Below are 20,191 nucleotides of genomic sequence, written 5' to 3' on the forward strand. Positions count from 1 at the left end.
GCTGGTGTTTCATATGGTTGGGTCTGGGGCACAGAGGAAATACCAGGCTAAGCAGCTGGTTGCAATTAGGTTGTAATTTACCATTACTGTAAATTATATGGTTTACAGTTTTGAAGGATTTATTACTGATGTCTTGTAGCTTGTTGTTTCACTTGATTTTTAAATTTTTTTTTAAAGTTCATTAAAACTATACTTCCTTACAACCTAGCCTTTCTACCATCATTTTCCCTATAGCACGTGCCACTAATTCCATTCTGCTGTTACGGGTTCATCATGTAATGAGGCAGGAAAAGCCATTACATAATTCTTAAAAACTCACTGTGCTATCTTATATGATTTTCTAGAGAGTGTTCTTCACGTCCTTGTGTTCTTGTGACACATTCAGTATTTTTAAATCACTTTCATGGATGACTAGAATTGTCTGAGTAGCCACATCCTAAATGCAATTGCTGTCAGGCTTTCTCAAACATTAGCTTTCTGAATAATGGCAATGTTTCAAAAGCTTTGTACTTGCACAAAACACTGAAATAACTAGCCTCTTTAAGTACACTCTTTCACATGTTTGTCTTTCTCTGGTACCTCCCTGAAATTCATAGCTTTTTCACTTTTCATTTCAATTTGGAGATTGTGTAGACCTGTGAAGAAGAGTCAGAAAAGAAATATCAGCATTTGCTTACAATAGCATATTCATTGGTCTAGGAAATGTTTTCTCTACTAGAAATATGGCTGCTGTCTGGAAAAGAATGGAAAGGTAAGGGCTATTTGACTCGAAATCTCCTTGATGCCAGAAGGCTATTCACTAGTCCCTAAAAATTCTCATCCTAAGGGGAGGTTCCCAGAAGCACAAATGGCTCCAAAACACTTGTTCAATGTCACCATGATTAATTTCCTGCAGCTTCTTGTGTATGGCCACAAATGTAGCAATGCAGCCATAGGCACAGTGGTGCAAGTGCTACTGTGTGAATTAAAGTCAATGAAATACCTGGTTTAATCTATCAGGTGACTGCATGTCTGTACATATGACTGTTGTGTATATACAAAATTGTACAGATAGAAAGTGTTTGTTGAGTCATGTGTAACATATTTTACTGCAGGATTGATATTGACAATAAAATACATAAATTTTTGTTCAATATAATTATAAATATTTCATGTTATGCTGCATCCATCATTTACACATTTTACTAGATTGTTGGTTGCAATTTTTAAGTTCTTTTTGGCTTTTTAATCCTATTTCTATTAAGAAAACAAAATAAATATTTCGCAATTTTAACTTATTTTTCTTCTTTATTTTTTTTTCAAGATAACACTCTTTACATCAAATTAAGCAGCTCAGATCTTAGTAGTCTATTCTCATTGCCTGATCTAACAATGCGTTGAACTTGAAAGCTGTTTATATAATTTGAATGCTAATTTCTTCAGCTCTAATTGATGTTGTTGTATTCTAAATTGCCTTTGCTTTGGCAATGGCTTTTGGGTAATGAGATGACTCGAAATTAATCTTGTATTCCAACTGCAGAAATATTAGACTAGAGATGGGTAGTTTATATGAAGTTTTCACAAACAGTGTGAATTTGCCCTATATGCTTTCAATTTCAATTTATTGACTGTAATGTTCACCAGTTCTGAAGGCTTTTCAAGTCTTATTCTAAACCTGGAATTCTTGAAGGATATGATGAGAATAGTTTTGCATTCATATAATTGATACTCCTGAATGGCATAGATTGTAGAACTTTAATGGATAAATTCTTTGAACACAAAGAAGTTTTCTCCAGCCTGACTTTATTCAATGAGTGTATTGTTCAACTTAGAAATTACTTTGAAAATTGGAAATTAAAAACATAAAGCAACTAAGACTCATGATTAGTAACGAGGTTGTTAGAAACTTTAATGCCATTCATATATCTGTGTAAAAATCTGTGGGCATTACAGATTGAATTAGTCAAGACTGTGGCTTCCAAGAAGTCTTACTTGCAGAGTCTTCTGAAATATTATTTGCATATTACTTTGCATAGGAACTTGGTAAAACTTCAGTGGCACACCTCATCTTGGAATGTTATGTCTTTGCCTTAGAAGTTCAACTGTAAACTTTTAAATTTATTTATTTGTTTATTTATTTATTTACATGGAAAAATTACAGTTCTCTGTAACAATCTTGTAGAAATGGGTTATTTTGAAAATCAAACTCTTTCAGTAGAAAATCATGGCCCAACTGCTACTTACTATGCAGTTTCTGGCATAAAGATAAATGCTGAGTATTTAATTATTAAATGAGCCTTTAAAATAGGAAACTAACTTATAGATATGTACATATCCTGGAAGGCAATCTCCAAAATGGAAGGCAATTTCGTAATACTAGCTTTCTCTTCCAGCCTCTCCTGTATTTTTGTTTCATCTTTTCACTTTCTCTCCATGTGGATGGCTTGATTATAATTGCCTCTCAAACCTATAAGTGGAAAAGGCTTGAAATGTTTTTTTGCATATCTTTGTTTTCTGTCTAAAACAGAAACAGCAAACTTGCTTGCATTTTTTAAATGGGCAAAATAATTTTGGTTAAAAGAATTATTTTATTCCTCTTGGGAAAAAATATCTAAAAAACCACTGCCCCATTTTTCACAGAATTGATTGAAATTTTTTTGAGTCAACCTTTCTCCTGTTTGGCTACAAATGGACATTTAATCAAATAGGCGCTAGACTGACAAATCAGTATGGCCAAAACAAGGGCATACTAACATAGCTGTGATTTTGTTGATTACACTATTACTCACATCTTTTGTAGAACAGGCAACCAAATCTATATGCTAGATATTAAATTTATGGCCTGTAACAGAGAATAATTTTGATAAAAGTATCAATGGAATTTCAAACTTTTGTTCGTATTAGTGACTTCATTGGCTGGGTACCTGTGACTGCTGTTGATAAAGCTTCTGGGCAAATAAAAAAATGTTGGTAATGCAATATTTTCACAGCAGCTTTTCCCCTCTTTGCCAATGTGGTGAGCAGCAGACATTGAACATTCATCTTTGTCACAATGAACCTGACATTATCAAATGTCTCATTCTTTCCTTGTGCCTTTGGAAAAAAGTGGTGGTAGTAATGGTAGTTCAAATCGAAATCTTCATGTCTTTCTGTCAAGATTGTGTCTGTGACAAAGACCATGACTTTTATTCTTTCTTAATAAAAATTCATGTCATTCAATCTTCCAGAGAGATTGCTGAATGTGTCTCCCAGCATTTTGACTCCTACGCAGTTTGTTGAAAGTCAAAATATACCTTGTGTCCATCAAGATGCTCTCTTCTCAATAAAGATAAAAGCCAGAAATTCCTGTCAGTTTCTTAAAGTGCTAAAATTATTATTTTTTGAAATGCTTGCTTTTCTACCACCTATTGCTCTATTTATTTATTTTTTTTTCTTGACCATGTAACTCAAAGATCAACAAATGCTATGCTAATGGCTAAAGGATAAGAAAGGACAACCACTAAATGAGGAGGGGAAATAATTGTGTGTTGCCACCATAGCCGTTCAGTTAAATTGATCTTCAGCACTGAAATGAAGCTGCCAGAGAGATAACATAGTATGATTGCTTCCAATTTATTCTGTAATGAATTTGGTGCTCCAGTCAAACAGAAGGTCAGTCTACTGTGATAAAAGAAAGGGTATAAATGCTGCATATAAGAAATTAAATTAGGAGTCTATATGAAAGAATAATGCTGGTCATGGAGTTGTGTCATTTATGGACACAAAAGTATGTATTTATTGATACTGCTTGAAGAGTGTGATATGCATAATGTTACGTGAGATGTTCTGTCAGAAGAATATGAACTTACGCTCCTGACAGTGTCTTGTCCAACAGTCTGTTCCTGACCAATGTCAGTCAGCTGCATCTCAGTCTAAGGAAGTCATAAATCTTCAGCAGAAGTTGAAATGTTGCTCATGCTTTAACAATATTTATTTATTCTTTCATGAGTGGTTAAATTGATTATAGATCAATAGAAACCATAATGAAAACATTATGAAAGAAATGGTTGCAATTTCTTAGGATAAAAGTGAGTTTTATTACTTTAATTTTCTTTCACTCAGGATTTATGCTCTGTTTCTCAAGAGGAACATTTACTCAGCCACGATTTCTGAATTTTTAGAACCCCCAAATCCATCTGAGTTAGCTTCAATGTTTTTGGGCACTTACCTGGCCTAGCAGAGAAAGAAATCTATCTGACAGTATTTAAACACTGTGGGGCAAGCAGTCTGGAGGCTGATGATCTTCAATGTTGGTTGATATATCATTAATACTTTTTGGTAAAACTTGGACAATACTTCAGAAACTTCCTCTTCATACCTTCTGTATAGAAAAGTCTATAATTTCGAGGGAAAATAGGTGAATATGTAGAGATTTAACAATACAGGGGGTGTAGAGGTACAAAGTATGCCATTTTCCGTCATCAGTGATTTGAGCACTTCTATAGCAGAAGTCAGTAGCTTCTAGATTCACCTGTCCAAATTCTACCTTACATCTGTCCCAAGGACTTAAACTGTCATTATATTAAGAGGCAACTAAAATTAAAGAACACATTCATAAAACTACCTTCTTGAACTAATCCCTGAATAGCATTTTATCAGGAAATTGACTTCTCTGTCACAGATTGTCCAGAGATTGATGAGAATTTATTTTTTCTTTCTCAAAAGGCCCCATTGTATTATAGCATACCAGTATATCGCTTCTCTTTATCTTTCAGTCTGCACAAGGTGGTGGTCATCGAACGCTACTCTATGGGCATGCAATCTTGCTGCGCCATTCCTACAGTGGCATGGTATGTAACAGGAGTTGATAGCAGTAATGATATCTTTTTTGAATGATGGTTATGTTTGAAAGTGCTCAGACCATTGCCATTTACTGATATCTGGAGAATTATTCACATCAAAGGTATTTTACCCATGATTAATGGAAACCTTCGTGAAGAGTAGTTGCTTGGAAATACAAAACTGAGCTGGTCATATCTGGGCAAGTGATAAAACGAAGTTTGGCTCCATAGTGTTGATTTCTCTGCTCATTTGTCTATTTTGGGTTGATGATTTCTCATTTCTTTTCCCTCGGATATTGCATAACCTGCGACTGAATCCACAGCTGGCATCTGGCTGGCAACCTGAACATGTATTGGAAATTGAGTAGAAAAAGAAATTCCTTCTTGCACATATTTTCGACAGAAGTCTTACCCTTTAATTTCATGATGAATAATATGGGTTCTAAACTCATTAACTACAAGTGAGGCTTCGTGGAGCTGAAATTCAATGCAACCAGCTCCTTTATTTCTACTCTCACTATTCCTATCTCCATGGAAGGATCATCTGGATAACTGAGAGGTTATTTTAGAACACATATCTTTGGCAAGTCTTCAGGGCCATTCAATTTATTAGCATATATGTTCCTGATAGTAACTAGTGGAGATAATTTAATAATATAATAGTTAATCCTGTGTTAGTAGGTTGATGGCTTTCTATGTTTCAGTGGATTATCAGATATGAGCAGAATTATTAATGCCTGATTTTTTCTTTTGATAGTATCTATGTTGCCTCTCTACATCTCGATCTTCAATGGATAAACTGGCATTTGATGTAGGATTACAAGAGGACACAACAGGTAAACACAAGATTAGAATACTGTGTAATAAAGAATACTTTCAGTCTAAAATCAGAAGAAATCACATGAAAATTAAGACTATTTAAGGACTGAAGGAACAAAACTTGATATTTCCTTATTTTACACATTCAGTGTCTTACCTTTACATTTTCTAATATATTACGTAATTTATTTTCTGCAAGATATAATCATGTTGTTGATATTTAAATATAAATTTATGATACTGAATATAAGTAAATGAATATTCTGAAATTGTTATTCCTATAGAACCCTTCTGCTAAGAATTTTTCAAACTTCTATTATTTTAAATAAAGATTCTATTGAAGTTTTAGAACTGCTGCTGGCTTGGAGTTATTTGTGCTTTTAAGACTGATATAGCTTCTTACAATGGCATCAGTTTGGTGTAATTGTTTATTAGAAATAGTAAGTTTGCTTGTTTTTTAAAGCCTTGCTCTAGCTAGGAGTAATAACATAAATAACAGCAACAATTAACAGTTCCAAGGTCAAAGAGATTTTGGGAACAGAATTTGTGACTTTAATACTTTTAAATATTCTGGGGAATTAGAAACCCTAACAGTCAGTAGAAGTGAAAGAACAGAATTGAATTCAGATTTATGAAATCTTTCAAATATTATTTTAAGCAACACTGTAGGTGCTTATTTGTGCTGCCCTTAGTGATGGATTGCTCCACTTCTTTGTTCCATTTCTTGGTGGAATATTCTTTGATGTCTTCCCCAGAACCTGGAATGAAGGTGATGGGGAGGCTCTTTAGCAAAAGCGGACTGGACCAGATTGCCTGGAGAACATATAGAGCCGCCTCCTTACTCACATATGCAGTGACATCAGTGATTCCAGAGTTCTTGCTGTCTTCAGCATATGTGCATTATCTCCAGTGGAGTTTCTAACAGGGTGGTGCAGGAATTATATTAGTTACTGAAGACATGGACATTGATTTACCCAGCTGAAAACTGGGCCAGAACTTTAGGACTGAGATAAATGTGAAAGTAATGGCAGTAATGTTGGGCATTTTTTTTTCTCATTTCTTTCTCTGGTATTACTCAATAATGACATAGGTGAGGCATGCTGGTGGACCATCCATCCTGCTTCCAAGCAACGATCAGAAGGAGAAAAAGTGCGTGTTGGAGATGATCTTATTTTAGTTAGTGTCTCTTCAGAAAGATATTTGGTAAGTTCTGTAAGAATATCTGTACAGTGCTTTGTCCACAGAAAAAATATTTAACAGAAGTTTTATACTAGAGTCTTGTTTACATTTCCATCTCCACAAAAGTATAGCTTAAGGTGTGTAAGCTGGTATTTGTTACCATTTTGCAAACCAAGACACTGAAGGTCTGGAAAGTGTGACATTGGTATGTGACCAGTCTAATTTGTGCCCATTTCAATAATGGAATGGAAGTTGAAAAATTTACTAATGAAGAAAAAAAGAAAATACCGAGAAGAAAACTCTGTCCAAATTGCATAATTGAGTTGTTTAGAATCTTAATGGGTGATTGGAGGTTAACAGCACTATCATAGATGAATTAAAATTTTTACCAAAATTTTGGAGTGTTTAACTTAGGTGCACAGAATTTTGTGGGCTTTAAAAGGTCCATATTTTCTTAGAATTATGTACAATGTACTATAGACAGCTATTGACATGTCATAATTTAAATAAAATACTTCATAATTAAATATAATTGAAATATTTTAGAACTTTCTGTGGTAGCTGCATTTGGTCACTGGTTTAACTAACTTTCTTCCTCATCAAAGTATCTCCCATTTGTTCTGTAATGAAATAGTGCAACACTTTAAGATTAATTTATTTTCATATTCCTCTTGACAAAGTTTTAGCTTTGTCAAGAGGACTGTCTCAGATCAGCATATAACATTAAAGTTTATTCTATATTATTCACTTTTTTTTTAATGCTATGAAACATTATTTCTGAGTTTTTTACAGTATTTAGAAAAAAGGTGAAGAGATTAATAAGACAAAAATAATGTTTTTTTTTTCTTTTTGATAAAATTAAAAATGTTCTCCCTTCTTTTAGAAACAGAAAAATAAGAATATAATTATTAGAATATAATTGTAACTTCTAATTAGATGCTCAGTAACCCATTGAGTTATTTTTTGTAAGTAGATATTATGAAAACTTTCCAATCATTTGTATGTTTTAAAATTATTTTTAGTAACTACTTTTATGAGAATTTTAATTAGACTTACTGGAAAAGCAACTTATTTTGGACAAAATTAATGAGAAATCTAATTCATGAAAAGTTTTCATTTAAAAACATTGAATTTCTTAGAAATTCACTGACTTGCTGAATTGGGTAGCTGAAGTTGAATTTTGTTCCAGATTGTGTCTCTGTCTAGGTATATGCCTGAACTCATACTTTCTGCCCTGTAATTAGTAATTCATCTCAGATTTTTATATTATTTGGAGTTTGTGCCTCAACTCTTGTTTCTCAAGGTTGTCATATGTACTTTTATATAGTAAGACATGAAGGTGACTGCAGAGACTAATTTTCCTCAACACATGGTGTTAATGCATACTGTGCCTTCAATGAAAAATATCAATATACTAAAAATAAATGATATTTTCAGTGTAGAGAGAAATGACACAAATCTATGTTCTTGATATTTTAATATCTGTATTATATTCTTAAAGTGGTTTAGAGCTAGATTTTAATGAACAGTTATTAAATCTATTTCATTTATACAGCTCCGGTTTGATAGGAAGAAGGAGCAAAGACTCAGCAAATTAATTTTGCTCTTACATGCAGTCACCCCCACATTTTTATGAACAGATGCTTTTCCAGACTAAATTAAGAACCAGTGAACTACAAAGTTTCATAATAATAAAAATATTTGTGTTTTTGCTACCTACTCAGTATTTATATTAGCACTGTAATTAAAGCAATGATACTTTTATGAAAATTCAAACAGTTGATAAAGATGGAATTATCCAGTTAAACAATGAGTGAATATTTTTCATGAAAGGTCACCATCTTAAACTGTTTGTCTTAATTTATTAGTCTGTCTACAAACTTCAAGGGATATAACTTTGAAAATAATCACAGTATTTTGAGTGCCGTGTCATCTTACAGCCCCTATTTTCTACAACACAAGGAATGTAGCAACTCATGCCTTTTACAATAGTTAGGACTGTGGAGAGATTAAGTTGTTTTTATGAATGCACTTGGATAGTGAGACCAAATAGGTTCTATTAAATCCAGTTGAGGAACCCTTTTTCTAAGGGTGGGGAGTTCCTCAGAAGGATCCCTTGACAGAGAATAATGTTCAGCAGGATGTTGAGGGTTAGGTTTATGTACATTGTGCACTTATGGGTAAAACCTTAGGAAAAGGTAAGTTTTCTATCAAACATTCTATGTCAATATGCTGTTAGGAATAGGGCTGGAATGTTACCTTTTTATATTTTTCTGTGTTTTCAAGCAATTTGCTAATTCTCTCCAAATTAAGACAAATAGATTAACAATCCTGGGGCAAAGATGTGCATGTAAAAAGAACAGATGAATAGAGTTCATTCACAGGGCATGGCTTTTTCAAAATGTAGTCAAATTTTAGCTTAATTTGTATAATTCGAGGAGAGAGCAGGCCCCTAAAGCCCCCTCCCCTGCTACCAAAAAACCCCCGTCACTCACTCGAACCCAGGACGTTATGTCAGCTTCATAAATTAGTCTTCCAGTTGTCTGAGTGCAGCTTAATTGCTTCATTTTTTTTTATCTATTGACTCTGACTTCATGATCTCAGTGTAGTCAGTAGATTACTGTTTAGACCTAATTTGGTTGGCAACCACTATTGAGTTTGAAGAAAATGCGGTGACTTTCTATAGTTCCTCTTCCCTGCTTTCCATCAAAAAAAGATTTTGGGACAACTGACTTTATTTTCAATTGACTTTATTTTTTTTTCCCTGAAGAGTCATCTTTTAAATTGCAGTGAGTAAGTGCTAAGCTGATAGGAATAATAGTGTTAAAACAGGAAAATAAAGGTCCAGAGATGTGACTTTTGGCTGTTGGTTGACTCACAGCATGTCCCTGAGCAAGTCACTAGGTTGCTTTGACACTCGTGATCCCTACCTAGACAATGGAACTTCGGATGCTTATTTTTCTGTGTAGAAATTCTGAGGAAAAGCACTTATGTAAGAGCTTGTGGCATTATGTAACGTGTGAGCTGCGCTGCTGCCAGATCCTTCAGAGAGGAAACTTGGCTCTGCTGAACCCTGTTAGCACAGAGCAAAAAGGTGTTCTGCTATAAATATTGCCACCGTTTAAGTTCAAGCCAGAGTTGCTCTGATTCCTTTCTTGAGGCAGTGCAGCCCAATGAGCAGATGTAATATTTCCAGCATGTTTTCCCATCTTGTACATAATAGTATGTACCTCTGCACTGAAGTTTGCCTATGCCTATTGTTATTTATATACCATGGTTGCTTTCAAAATTGTCACTTTTCAGTAGTTTATAAATTCGATTAATTGTACTTTTTTTCAAATTCATGAAGTCTCCAGATAACTTAGTCTTTTAAACATAAATCAAGAAAAATTCCTTAGACATGAGGTCAAAATACAGAATTCATAAACTAAGACAAAATGAAAATTAGTATCAATGAAGTCAGTGTTATTCTGGCTAAGAAGTAAGGAAAGAAGCAAAACCCCTCAACTTTGAATCTACAGCACAGAGATTTCAGTATATGTATGTAGCTACTGAGTTGCTATCCTGATTGTAATGCAACTGCATTATGAACTAATTGGAAACTTTCCTTTTAAGTGTAATCTTCTCCTTGAAAATTTTTACCATGGTTAGCTGATGACAGAGTTCCCTTTCAAAAATAATTATCATCCACTTTAGATCAAATTAGTTGAAAGGTGGAGGTGATACCTGTAATTTGTCCTGGACAGGAGGACAGGTTCCTGGATAATGGAAAGACACCCTCTGCATCCTCCTGCATCTAATACTTTATTTTCAGCTCTTAGTTTTAATTCTCCTATTTATTTTCAGATACTTGGAACAGCTTCTGAATATCTGTAGCATGTTTTGGGGCAGTAATGCCAGGGAACACAGTGGTGTGTGATTTTTTTTTTTTTTTCATATATTTTTTTTTTAATTTGTAAAATTTCATTTTTTTCCTGAGAGTATGAAACTTAGTACTGGACTTCTTTCTTCTGTGTAACTTCACAATTCCATGTATTTTTGTTTATTTGTTTTTTGTTTTGTTTTGTTTTTTTTTTTTAATTAGTAAAAAAGGTTTTTCTTGCAAATAATTTGAATCTGCATAAACAAACTTGAAATTCGTGGAACCAAAGTAGTGTGCAACTGCTCTGTTACACTGATCATAATGTGGTTTCCGCAGAGTCTTTTTACAATTTGAAATGTTATTGTGGAGGCTGGTACATCTTCTTGATAATTAAGGTTGTCAGGCTGCTCTGCCTTTTAAAATTCTGCTTCCAAGTGCTTATAATCAAGTGCTTGTAATGTAAAAAATTACTTACTAGAACTAATAGCATCCATTTCTGGTTTGGTTTTTTTTTTGTTTGGTTTTTTTTTTTTTTTGGTAGGGTTTTTTTTGTGTTTTTTTTTTTTTTTTGTTGTTGTTTTTTTATCAGTCTGAGATTTTTTTTAGTTCATCCAGAAAAGGTCAGATATCACTGAGTTTGAAGATGGAAGAAACAAACCAACTTTTACATCATTAAGAAAATTCATCTAATTTTCTTGAAAATGTCGAGTATCCCACCTTTTATAACAAACATGGGAAATTAGGAGTGTTCTTGGTATCACAGGTGTACTTTTTGCTAACTTAAAGAAAAAAAAAAAGGGCAAAAGGGAAAAAAAAAAGGGTAACAAGCCTCTGTGCTTAAACATCATCAATAAACTTTCTCCTTAAATAATGCAGCTTGGTCATGCCCAGGGAAGATTTTTTAAAATTTTCTTTAAGTAGCTAAAAGTCTGATGACTTGTCTATTTTGTGTAAGCTAGACCTCTTGTACCTCCTGTGTGTTAATGAACAGTTTAAACTCCCTCTACAGTGAATAATTAAACATACCCCAACCCTGGTGGAACCAGATATTCCTTGTAATGGGTGGCTCAAGGCGGGGATGAAGTCAGGTACTGTATTGACAGCTGAGAACTCCGTGTTTTATGTGCTGCCGGCGATCTGCTGTCATTTAAGATATGTGGAGGAGGAAGCTATGGGAAAGGAGAAGGAAGGAAAGGCAGGTAATGTAGCTAGCAGGGACAGGAGCCTGGAACTGAACTGGGAACGAGGGAAACTGAGTGGGACTTCATGACTGTCTGAAAAGATTGGCAGCTGGAGGCAGGCAGGCAGTAAAGGACTAACAAATCCTCTGGGACAAGAAGCTGGTGACAAGGGAGGAGTGGGCACCTGCTCATTAAAGTTACGTTAGAAATTTGGGGCAGAAAACCTGTGCTGCTTTGGCAGGGAGAATTGATAGAAGAATGAGTGGAGTGGGACTGGGAATGAAGGATGACAGGAGAGATCTGTAGAGGATTGGGCTGGCTGGGGGGGGTACTAAATCACTGGACAAAGATCCAGAGAGGGGAGAGTCTGGGGCCAAGAAATGAGAAAAGAATTGAGGGGCAGGAGTTGTGGTGACTTTCTGGAAAGAAGTCTAATGCTGACTGACATGGGAAGGAAGAGGTTGAGCAAGAAAAAAGCCAGAAGGACATGCTGAGTCTTTGTAGGTCTGAGGAGAACCTTTTGAAGCAGGAGGAGGTCCTAATTGTGGATGATTGGGTAAGTTGTAACTGGGTTGGAAAGCTGGTTTGGCTTGGTGAGGGCTGGGGTAAAGATTTGGAGAGGAAGGGAGAGTGGGAGAGGCCTGGAGCAATTAGGCTAGATAACTGCTATCAGCAACTATCTAGGAAACCCGTTGTACTAAGGCACAGCAGTCACCTGTGGTATGCTGACAGCCTAATCCTGTCCATGATTTTATGTTAGTTTAGGTGGCAGATGTCTAAAAAATGATTTTAAACTTTCCTTCTCTACCTGTGGTTCATGTGGGTGTCAGTGATTGCCACCTTCTGTAACTGTGTTGTGGGTTTTTTCTTCCTATATTAAAAAAACTCCATATACTTTATACCACTAATATATATATATATATATATTATTTTATTTTGAAAAAAACACAGACATTAGAAAATGCAAAAAATATAGCATTGATATATTTTTATGAAATCTCTTAACTGTACAGTCACACTGGCTTTTTAAGTAACCCTATCTCAGGGCTGATAAAAGTTCAGTGGATGTTTCAGGGCTGAGTAGCAGAGAGTCTGTGGAATGAAGCAACACTGTGGATGAAATTTCAAGCTGGGAATTGCAGGTGGAGGATTGGTGGTATGATGCTTAGTTAATTATTTTCCTGGAGAATTAGAGTTTGTACCAGACTCTGCTGTGGAGTTTCCTGAGATCTTTTATCCCAGTCTTGCTTTCAAAAGGTCACTAACTGTTCATCCCTTATCAGGAATATTCCTTTCCTGGGTTGTGGCTCTGAGGTCTCCTCTTTCTGCTGGAGGCTGAGGTCCCAGAGTTGCTCAGTCTTGATACCTGCAACTGAGGTGAATGCAAGATGTGCCTTGAACATTAAAACTGCATATAATAGAGTCTACAGTGGGAGTTAAACAGGCCCTTGTCAACTCAACTTGGGCATCCTAGATTAATGAATATTTCTTAGTGTAATCTATGTACCTCCACTCCCCATTGAAAAATAGGCTATAATGCTACTCCTTTGGGGTTTTGAGAAAATGAATTCATTGATATTAGTTATGTTTTGTGAAGTGCTGTAACAGTTGGTAGCAAGAGAAAAACCTATGAGGAAATTAAGAATTCTCAAAGCTTTGAAGAATTGACTATGTTGAATAAAGCATGAAGCTGCAGACTGAAAATTGGGGAGAAAACAAAGCACTGAGCAGCTGTTCATGAAGTGAGCTCCTTTATCCTGTATATACAGTGAAACAGCACTTGTGGAAAAAATTGCACAGGATCATGCCATTGAAGACTGTATTATGATGCATTCACCAGAAGCCATTCTTTTTCTCTAGGCTTTCTTCTGTAAAATTAATATTTTGTTAATGAAAGTTCTTGTGTCTAATCAAACTAAGTGATAATCATTTGGAAGCACGGTAGCTGATGTGCTTCAGGCTTTTTGTGGTTATAGGGCATAAGGAAAGCTAATATAAAGAGGGGGAATGCAGACTTCCCCTATCTACCCTCTGTGGGATCCTTATGATTTCCTGCCATGCATCTTCAATCACCTGCTGTCAGCTATGTGATAGTGGACTAGATGATTCTCCATGGCTGAGCTGTAATGGTAATTTCTGTGTATCTGTGGGTTTTAGCTAGTACTCTCCCTTTGCTGATGGTACATTTATGTTCAGTGGAGGGACTGGAATTGGTTAGTATAGTGCTGGCAATGCCTTTACTTTATCAATGGAAAAATTCTTTTCGCTTGTAAATTTGCTGGCTGACTGTTTAAACCACTTCAGAGAAACGTAAAGAAACGAAGATTCTTTACACCCATCTAAAATTTTCTGGGCTTTGCCTACTTTGGGTCAAAACTTAGACAATAAGTTTTTGTCCTGCAGTGTAAGTTTACCCATATTTATTCAAACTTTTCCAAAGTGTTCATAGATGTATCAGTGAATATAAATGTGTTGCCACTTTTAGATGTAAACAAAAAAATGATATCAAAAGTTTACACAGATGCAGTTATTACTTCTAATTCTTTCCAATATCTCTCTTCTCTGTGACTGAATATTTTCATTTAATTTGACAGTGTCAATATAATACTCAGTGTTACAGAATACTTTTTCACAGACTCAGATAATACATTTTAATAGAAATTAAACCTGATAAGTAGGAAGATAAGAAGTGGATATCTTTTGGTTCTAGAGACAGTTTAACCTTTGGATTTTTGCTGAAGTTTCCTAATTCATAATTTTTTTGATACAAAAATATTTTTCCCTTAATCATTAGGAAAAAAAAAAAAACCAACAAAAAACAAAACAAAACCAAAAGAAAAAAAAAACAAAACAAAACAAAACCCAGAAAGCGAGTATAGTTTGGTTTGGGTTGGATTTGGGATTTTTTTTAGTTATAGATACAGGTATGTACTTTTTGACTTTGCTTCTGTGTCCTGATCACTGTAGTAATTTTAAGACAGTTAGAGAAAGGGGAAATAGCAAGGGCTGTCAGTCTCTGTGTACAAAAGAGAAATAGATTACATTGGATCATGTCTGTAGCCTCCATCTCTGCACCAGCTGGTACTAACTTTTGAGCAGTGTGGTTGATGCTGCTGTTGTGTGCAGTACTTAAGCATTCTGGGAAGTGCTCTGCCTTGTACGCAGTTCTCAAAATGTACCAGAAAATAAACTTTCTTTATTGTTTTTCTTTTGCTATTCTCACTATTTGGAATGTCCTGAGATTGAAGGCAGAGACATCATAATGTAAAGTGCAGATAGAAATAGATACTGCTAGATGAGATGTCAGTATTGACACACCTTAGCCAAGAGGAAGCCCAAAGCAAAACTTTTCCTTTCTTTATGTTTCTCTCTGCACACATGCACATTTTGGAGAACAGAAACTTTGATGCAGACTGACAGTGAAGCTTAAAATACATCATCTAGTTATTTAGAGCTATTGTAAATGCAGCTATGCTGCTGCAATCACTGCTGAAGGGTGCTTGTGGAAATTACCATCTGATTCCTAGGCTCTCCAGTGAGCTTGAATACACTGTGTTCTTGAAGACCTAGGAGGAGAGATGTAATTGTGTTACTTCTCTGCAGAGGAGTACAGAGTTTGTAGCGTGATGGTAAGTTCAGTTGGGAAACCTGTAGAATTCTGGGAGATTTGAGTCTTGGAGTTTATCCTTGAGAAACTGCCTGTAGACTGCAGTGTTAACCTGTATTCATAAAATACCTTAATTCTGAAAAGTGATTAAAAGCCTATGGCAGTTTAAATGCTGGTTTAGGAGATTATTAGTCTATCATTAGGGAAGAGAAATCCAGCTTTTTGGTTGAGCCTGGACACAAGTGCAGAAAAGATGCTATTTGGGTGAGACAGAAGGCTGAAGGACGTGCCTGTAATGGTGAAGGCTCATACCAGGATTAGAATAGACAGCAGGATTCCTGAACCCAACACGTTTCTTCTTTGCAGATGTTGTTACTGCATACCTGAAAGGTATGCGCTATGCATGTGGTCCTCGTTGATGATGAAAACCTGCTATTTCTGCCAGATACTGTGTTATGCTGGCTGGCAAATATCTGTGTGGTAGGTGTGGAGGGTGCTCAGTGTCAGTGTGAGTATCATGTCCTCAACCTGGACATTGTGTTACAGGATTTGCTTCATTTTGATAGTTTTATTGTGCTGAAAGTATAAAATCGAACAGATAAGCTCCAGAGAAGTTATAGACAGGCAGCAGAATGCTTTAAAACAACACTGAGATTATGAAGTACAGCACTGAAAAGTTAGGAAATGCCAGGATTTAGACTGGTATCTCTAGTCTATTTGGATTTTTTCTATACATTTGACATAACTGAATCCTTGAATATGCATTGACAGGGTGCTTTCTCTGCATGGTCAAATCTTCATTTTATTGCTTGCTATGGATGGTTCCAGGGGATGAACACCACAGTTTATGAAATTGTAAGTGTCAGGACCCCTGCCTTCAGTTGTAAATTGAAGGATGCAGCAAGCAATCTGGGGAAGTGAAGGAAAGAAGAGAATTGCAGAGATATAATCTCTACTTCTCTGCTGTGGTGGTCATGTGGTGGTATGAGCTCATTTCAACCATACTTTTTAAAGGTATAAATCTCTGGTGACTCAGGTTGAGACATCTGGGTTATAATCAGAGCTGCAGCTGGAGTCAAATGAATGGATAAAAATAGCAGGTGCTCTGAAGAGATGTCAGCAAAGTTTTTTTGTTCAGTGTCCTATCTATAAAATGGAACACTAATTCAGTTGATACCATTGTGTGTGAAAAGAAGTTCATTAACACGTACAAAGCACACAGTTACAAGAAGTGCTCTGTTGATGGCAGATGTAAATGACAGAGGAGTTATCCTCTTCCCATTCTGTCTACCCTGAACGATATGTTTTCCTCAAAAAGTAGTATTCTTGCTTCACCGTACTAGTTGAATTGGTCATTGTCCCTAACTGGAACCTGTGTAGTGACCTCAAAGGAAGCCTAATAAAATGAAGGCCCACAGGGCAGGAATGGGACTGGAGGTGTGCTGGGGATTATAATCTCTCAGCCTGGTCTGACATTGACTAAATAATGTAACAGCAGTACAATGAAAATAAGAGGTGAAGTGCAGTTTGTTCATTGAACATCCTCCATTATGTGTGCCGAATGACACCGGTGCAGTGGAAACATGGCTTTTGTGAGATCTCTTAGGTGGTATGTCATTAGCTGTTATGGGACCCTTCTAAATGAGCTGATGCTCTATTTCTTGTACTGCTGTACACCTAGAAGATGTGCAGGCAAGAAGACAGAAGAGCTCTGTGCATGTCATTCAGAATCTACCTCCCTTGCCATTATTGTCTTTTGCATGGTTGATACCCACACGCACAGAGTTCTGTGAAGGGAAAGCACCCGTGGCACTCACTGTAAAGACCTGCAACATTGTCAGAAGATAGGGAGTAACAGAGTAAAAGAAGAGCATCCGTTGAATGCTTAGGTAGGAAGCAGGCCTTTCAGGGAAAGATAATTTCAGATTTGCTTGAATCCTGAAATCTTTGTGCAAGAATATATTTTGGGAATTCTCTGAAGTGCCTTACAAAGTCGATTACTTGATTTCTTTGATCTGATGGCAGTTTTAGGAAGACAGTGGTCCACAAGAAAGTGGTGAGTTACATTTGAAATACAGATTAATGTCGCATCCCAGTATTCAGTTTGTGGAAAATCCCATTGTGTATAGAAGGAAGAACACCAGTGAAAAAACCCCACAGCACTGTATAATCAGTTCTTCAGAGTGTTTGCTGTGGTCTAAGACCCCAAACAACTGACTGTTCTGGGACATTTATGTATGTCTCTGAGGCAAATATGCTGTTATTATTCCAGCTTTATTTCTAATGTGCCTTGAAGGGTACCCAGGTCTGACTTTGTGTTTACTTATACAGTCAATAGGAAAAATTTATGTATGAAGGAAACAGAAGAATGTTTGATACTATTATTCTATATTGTAATGAGAATTTTAATTAACCCCAGATAAAAGCCTCTCTCTTTCCTGGTTTTAGCATCTCTCTTATGGCAATGGTAGCTTACATGTTGATGCAGCCTTCCAGCAGACGCTCTGGAGTGTAGCACCAATAAGTTCAGGAAGTGAAGTTGCTCAAGGTAAGATAGACTCAACTTTAATTATTGAAAGACTGATTGTAAATGAAATATCTGAAAAATCAAATTATTCTGCCAAGTATGGGAGTGGGTTTCTCTTATGTAAACATTCAATCCAATCAATATATCTACTAATGTTCTGAAAACACAGGGGAAGTTATACTGAAAGTTACACTGTTAGTTTTCTACATAATTTTTCCTAAATACCGAAAAGCTCATTCAAATCTTATTTTGCCAAAGGTATGATAACATTCATAACTTTTTTTTTTTTTTTTTTTAATGGCTTTTGGTCCTGTTTTAAAATATTATCTCAGATTAATCTGATTTATGATTTATGCAGTCACGGTTACATATTCCTGAGACTGAGTAAAAAATGAGCAAGAGGACTGGAAGCAGGATGTGAAATCTTAAGACTGGGAATGCTTTCCTAGGGAGCATATGGATGGGAAGAAAACCAGAAGGAGGGAAAAGACAGAAAGATACAGGCTAGAACAACTTTCAAAATTTAGGTTTTTTTTAGGAATTAGGAAGGGGTTTTTTAATGCAGTTTCTGACATGAAAGGACAAGGAACCCTGAATTTATGCCATGCTGGTTCCACAGAGAAGAAAAAAACAGTTGTTTTTTTCTGAAAAGTCTGTCACGATGCAAAGCCTAATGATTTCTAGTTTGCTACAGAATAATTGTTTTGAGTAGGTATTGTAATAGAACCTTAAGAAGGTTAATGCTGCAGGTCCTTTACTCCCTGTGATTTTTGAGTACTATTTTTTGAAAAGGCAATACACTGATTTTTCACATCAGTTCTTTTTATCTGGCATATTTTAAAAGACAGTTGTGGAATGCTCTTGCAGCTTTGCTCATTTGAATTTCAGGGACAGCATTGCCAATACCTCCTTTCTATATACTCACTGTGTTTTTAGAGAATCATTCTGCACATTCAGATTCTCTGACGTGGTTTCTACTGCAATCCGTTGTTGAAAAAATGCTAGTGCATTACTTAACAGTGTCCTAAACCTTATGGAGAAAACCTTTCTGTTGATGAGAGAAAACCTTCTCCTCATCAGCTTGTTACTCCTTCCTATAAACTCCATTCTCCTTGTCCTCCCACTTCTGGCAGCACTGGTGTGGCATTCATGTTAATAACCCCAGTACAGTTTACTAGCTGTGACCCAAATTTGTGCTGTGCCACATCCCTCTGGTTGACGAACCTCACTGGTGAGACCTGCCTGGCTGATTGGGAAGCAGAGGTCTGCAGTGGCAGTGTACAGTGTCACGTTCTGCACTCATACCCACAGGAAACTGTGCGAAAATGATGTAATATAATTTTAACAGATGTGCATTTCTCTGCGTATTTGCTTGTTCTTTGTTGCTATGCCTTTCCATTTTCACTTTTATCAGGTATAGACGTTAACTTTGTTAAGCTATGTCCTTTCTAGAGAAGATCAACGGGCTGGTGTCAGAAAGAATTAGAGCAAAGGCCTTATTCAAGGAAAACCGGCCAGTGTTCCTGTAATCAAAGTTGTCTTGTGAAGGGAGAGTGAATCTGACACTTAGTGTGTAAGACCTTACTCTATATGCCTCAGTAAAACTGTAGCCAAACTGGAGAAAATTACCTCAAAAAGGGGGAAGAGGAAAATAAAGCTAATTTTGTTAGTATCTGCAAAATGCTTTGTCATCATAAGCAAAACATTAGTGTGTAGGAATAACTACACTATAATACCTTCTCTTAATCAAACCTTCCCATTAAAAACAGATTAATAAGTGAAACACTTCAGTTAAATGAAATTACTTTGAAGTGAAAATAATGGAAAAATAGTCTGTAAAATGAACTAGGGTATTGGAGGCAGTTAAAAGAAAATTATTCCTTTTTACATGCATTTCTGCAGAACTGTCTTATGCAGAAATCCGTTTAAGTCAATCTGTTTAGTCAAAGCTTTAGAGTCAGATCAAGTAATTCTGCTAATTCTGTATTGTGAAGTGGATGGGGGGTGCCGTAGAACAAAATAAATGAAAACAAGAAGACCCAAAAAGCTACTCAGCACAGAACAGCTCCAGAATTATATTGATGCAGGGCCATGTAAAAATTAATATACGTAACTGCTGTTACCTGGACATATCCCTCTGTGTCAAAATCAAGAACTTAAAAATTCAATGCTAAAATTTGATGTGTATATATTAATCTAATATTGATTTTAAAGGTT

The 20,191-nt window shown here is 35.8% G+C and overlaps 1 protein-coding gene across 7 annotated transcripts in view; it reads left to right on the forward strand.

Moving 5' to 3' along the window:
* Positions 1-20,191, forward strand: part of RYR2 (ryanodine receptor 2) — a 430,624-nt gene that overhangs the window by 163,676 nt on the left and 246,757 nt on the right. For all 7 annotated transcript variants that reach the window (XM_033008863.2, XM_042795831.1, XM_042795834.1 and 4 more), the window contains 4 exons: positions 4,734-4,808; positions 5,557-5,635; positions 6,709-6,821; positions 17,896-17,995. In XM_033008863.2, coding sequence (XP_032864754.2) covers positions 4,734-4,808; positions 5,557-5,635; positions 6,709-6,821; positions 17,896-17,995 — 367 coding nt within the window. The remainder of the gene's footprint in view (positions 1-4,733; positions 4,809-5,556; positions 5,636-6,708; positions 6,822-17,895; positions 17,996-20,191) is intronic.

The sequence above is a fragment of the Tyto alba genome, unplaced genomic scaffold, assembly GCF_018691265.1.
Source record: "Tyto alba isolate M040663 unplaced genomic scaffold, T.alba_DEE_v4.0 Super-Scaffold_22, whole genome shotgun sequence".
Lineage (NCBI taxonomy): Eukaryota > Metazoa > Chordata > Aves > Strigiformes > Tytonidae > Tyto > Tyto alba.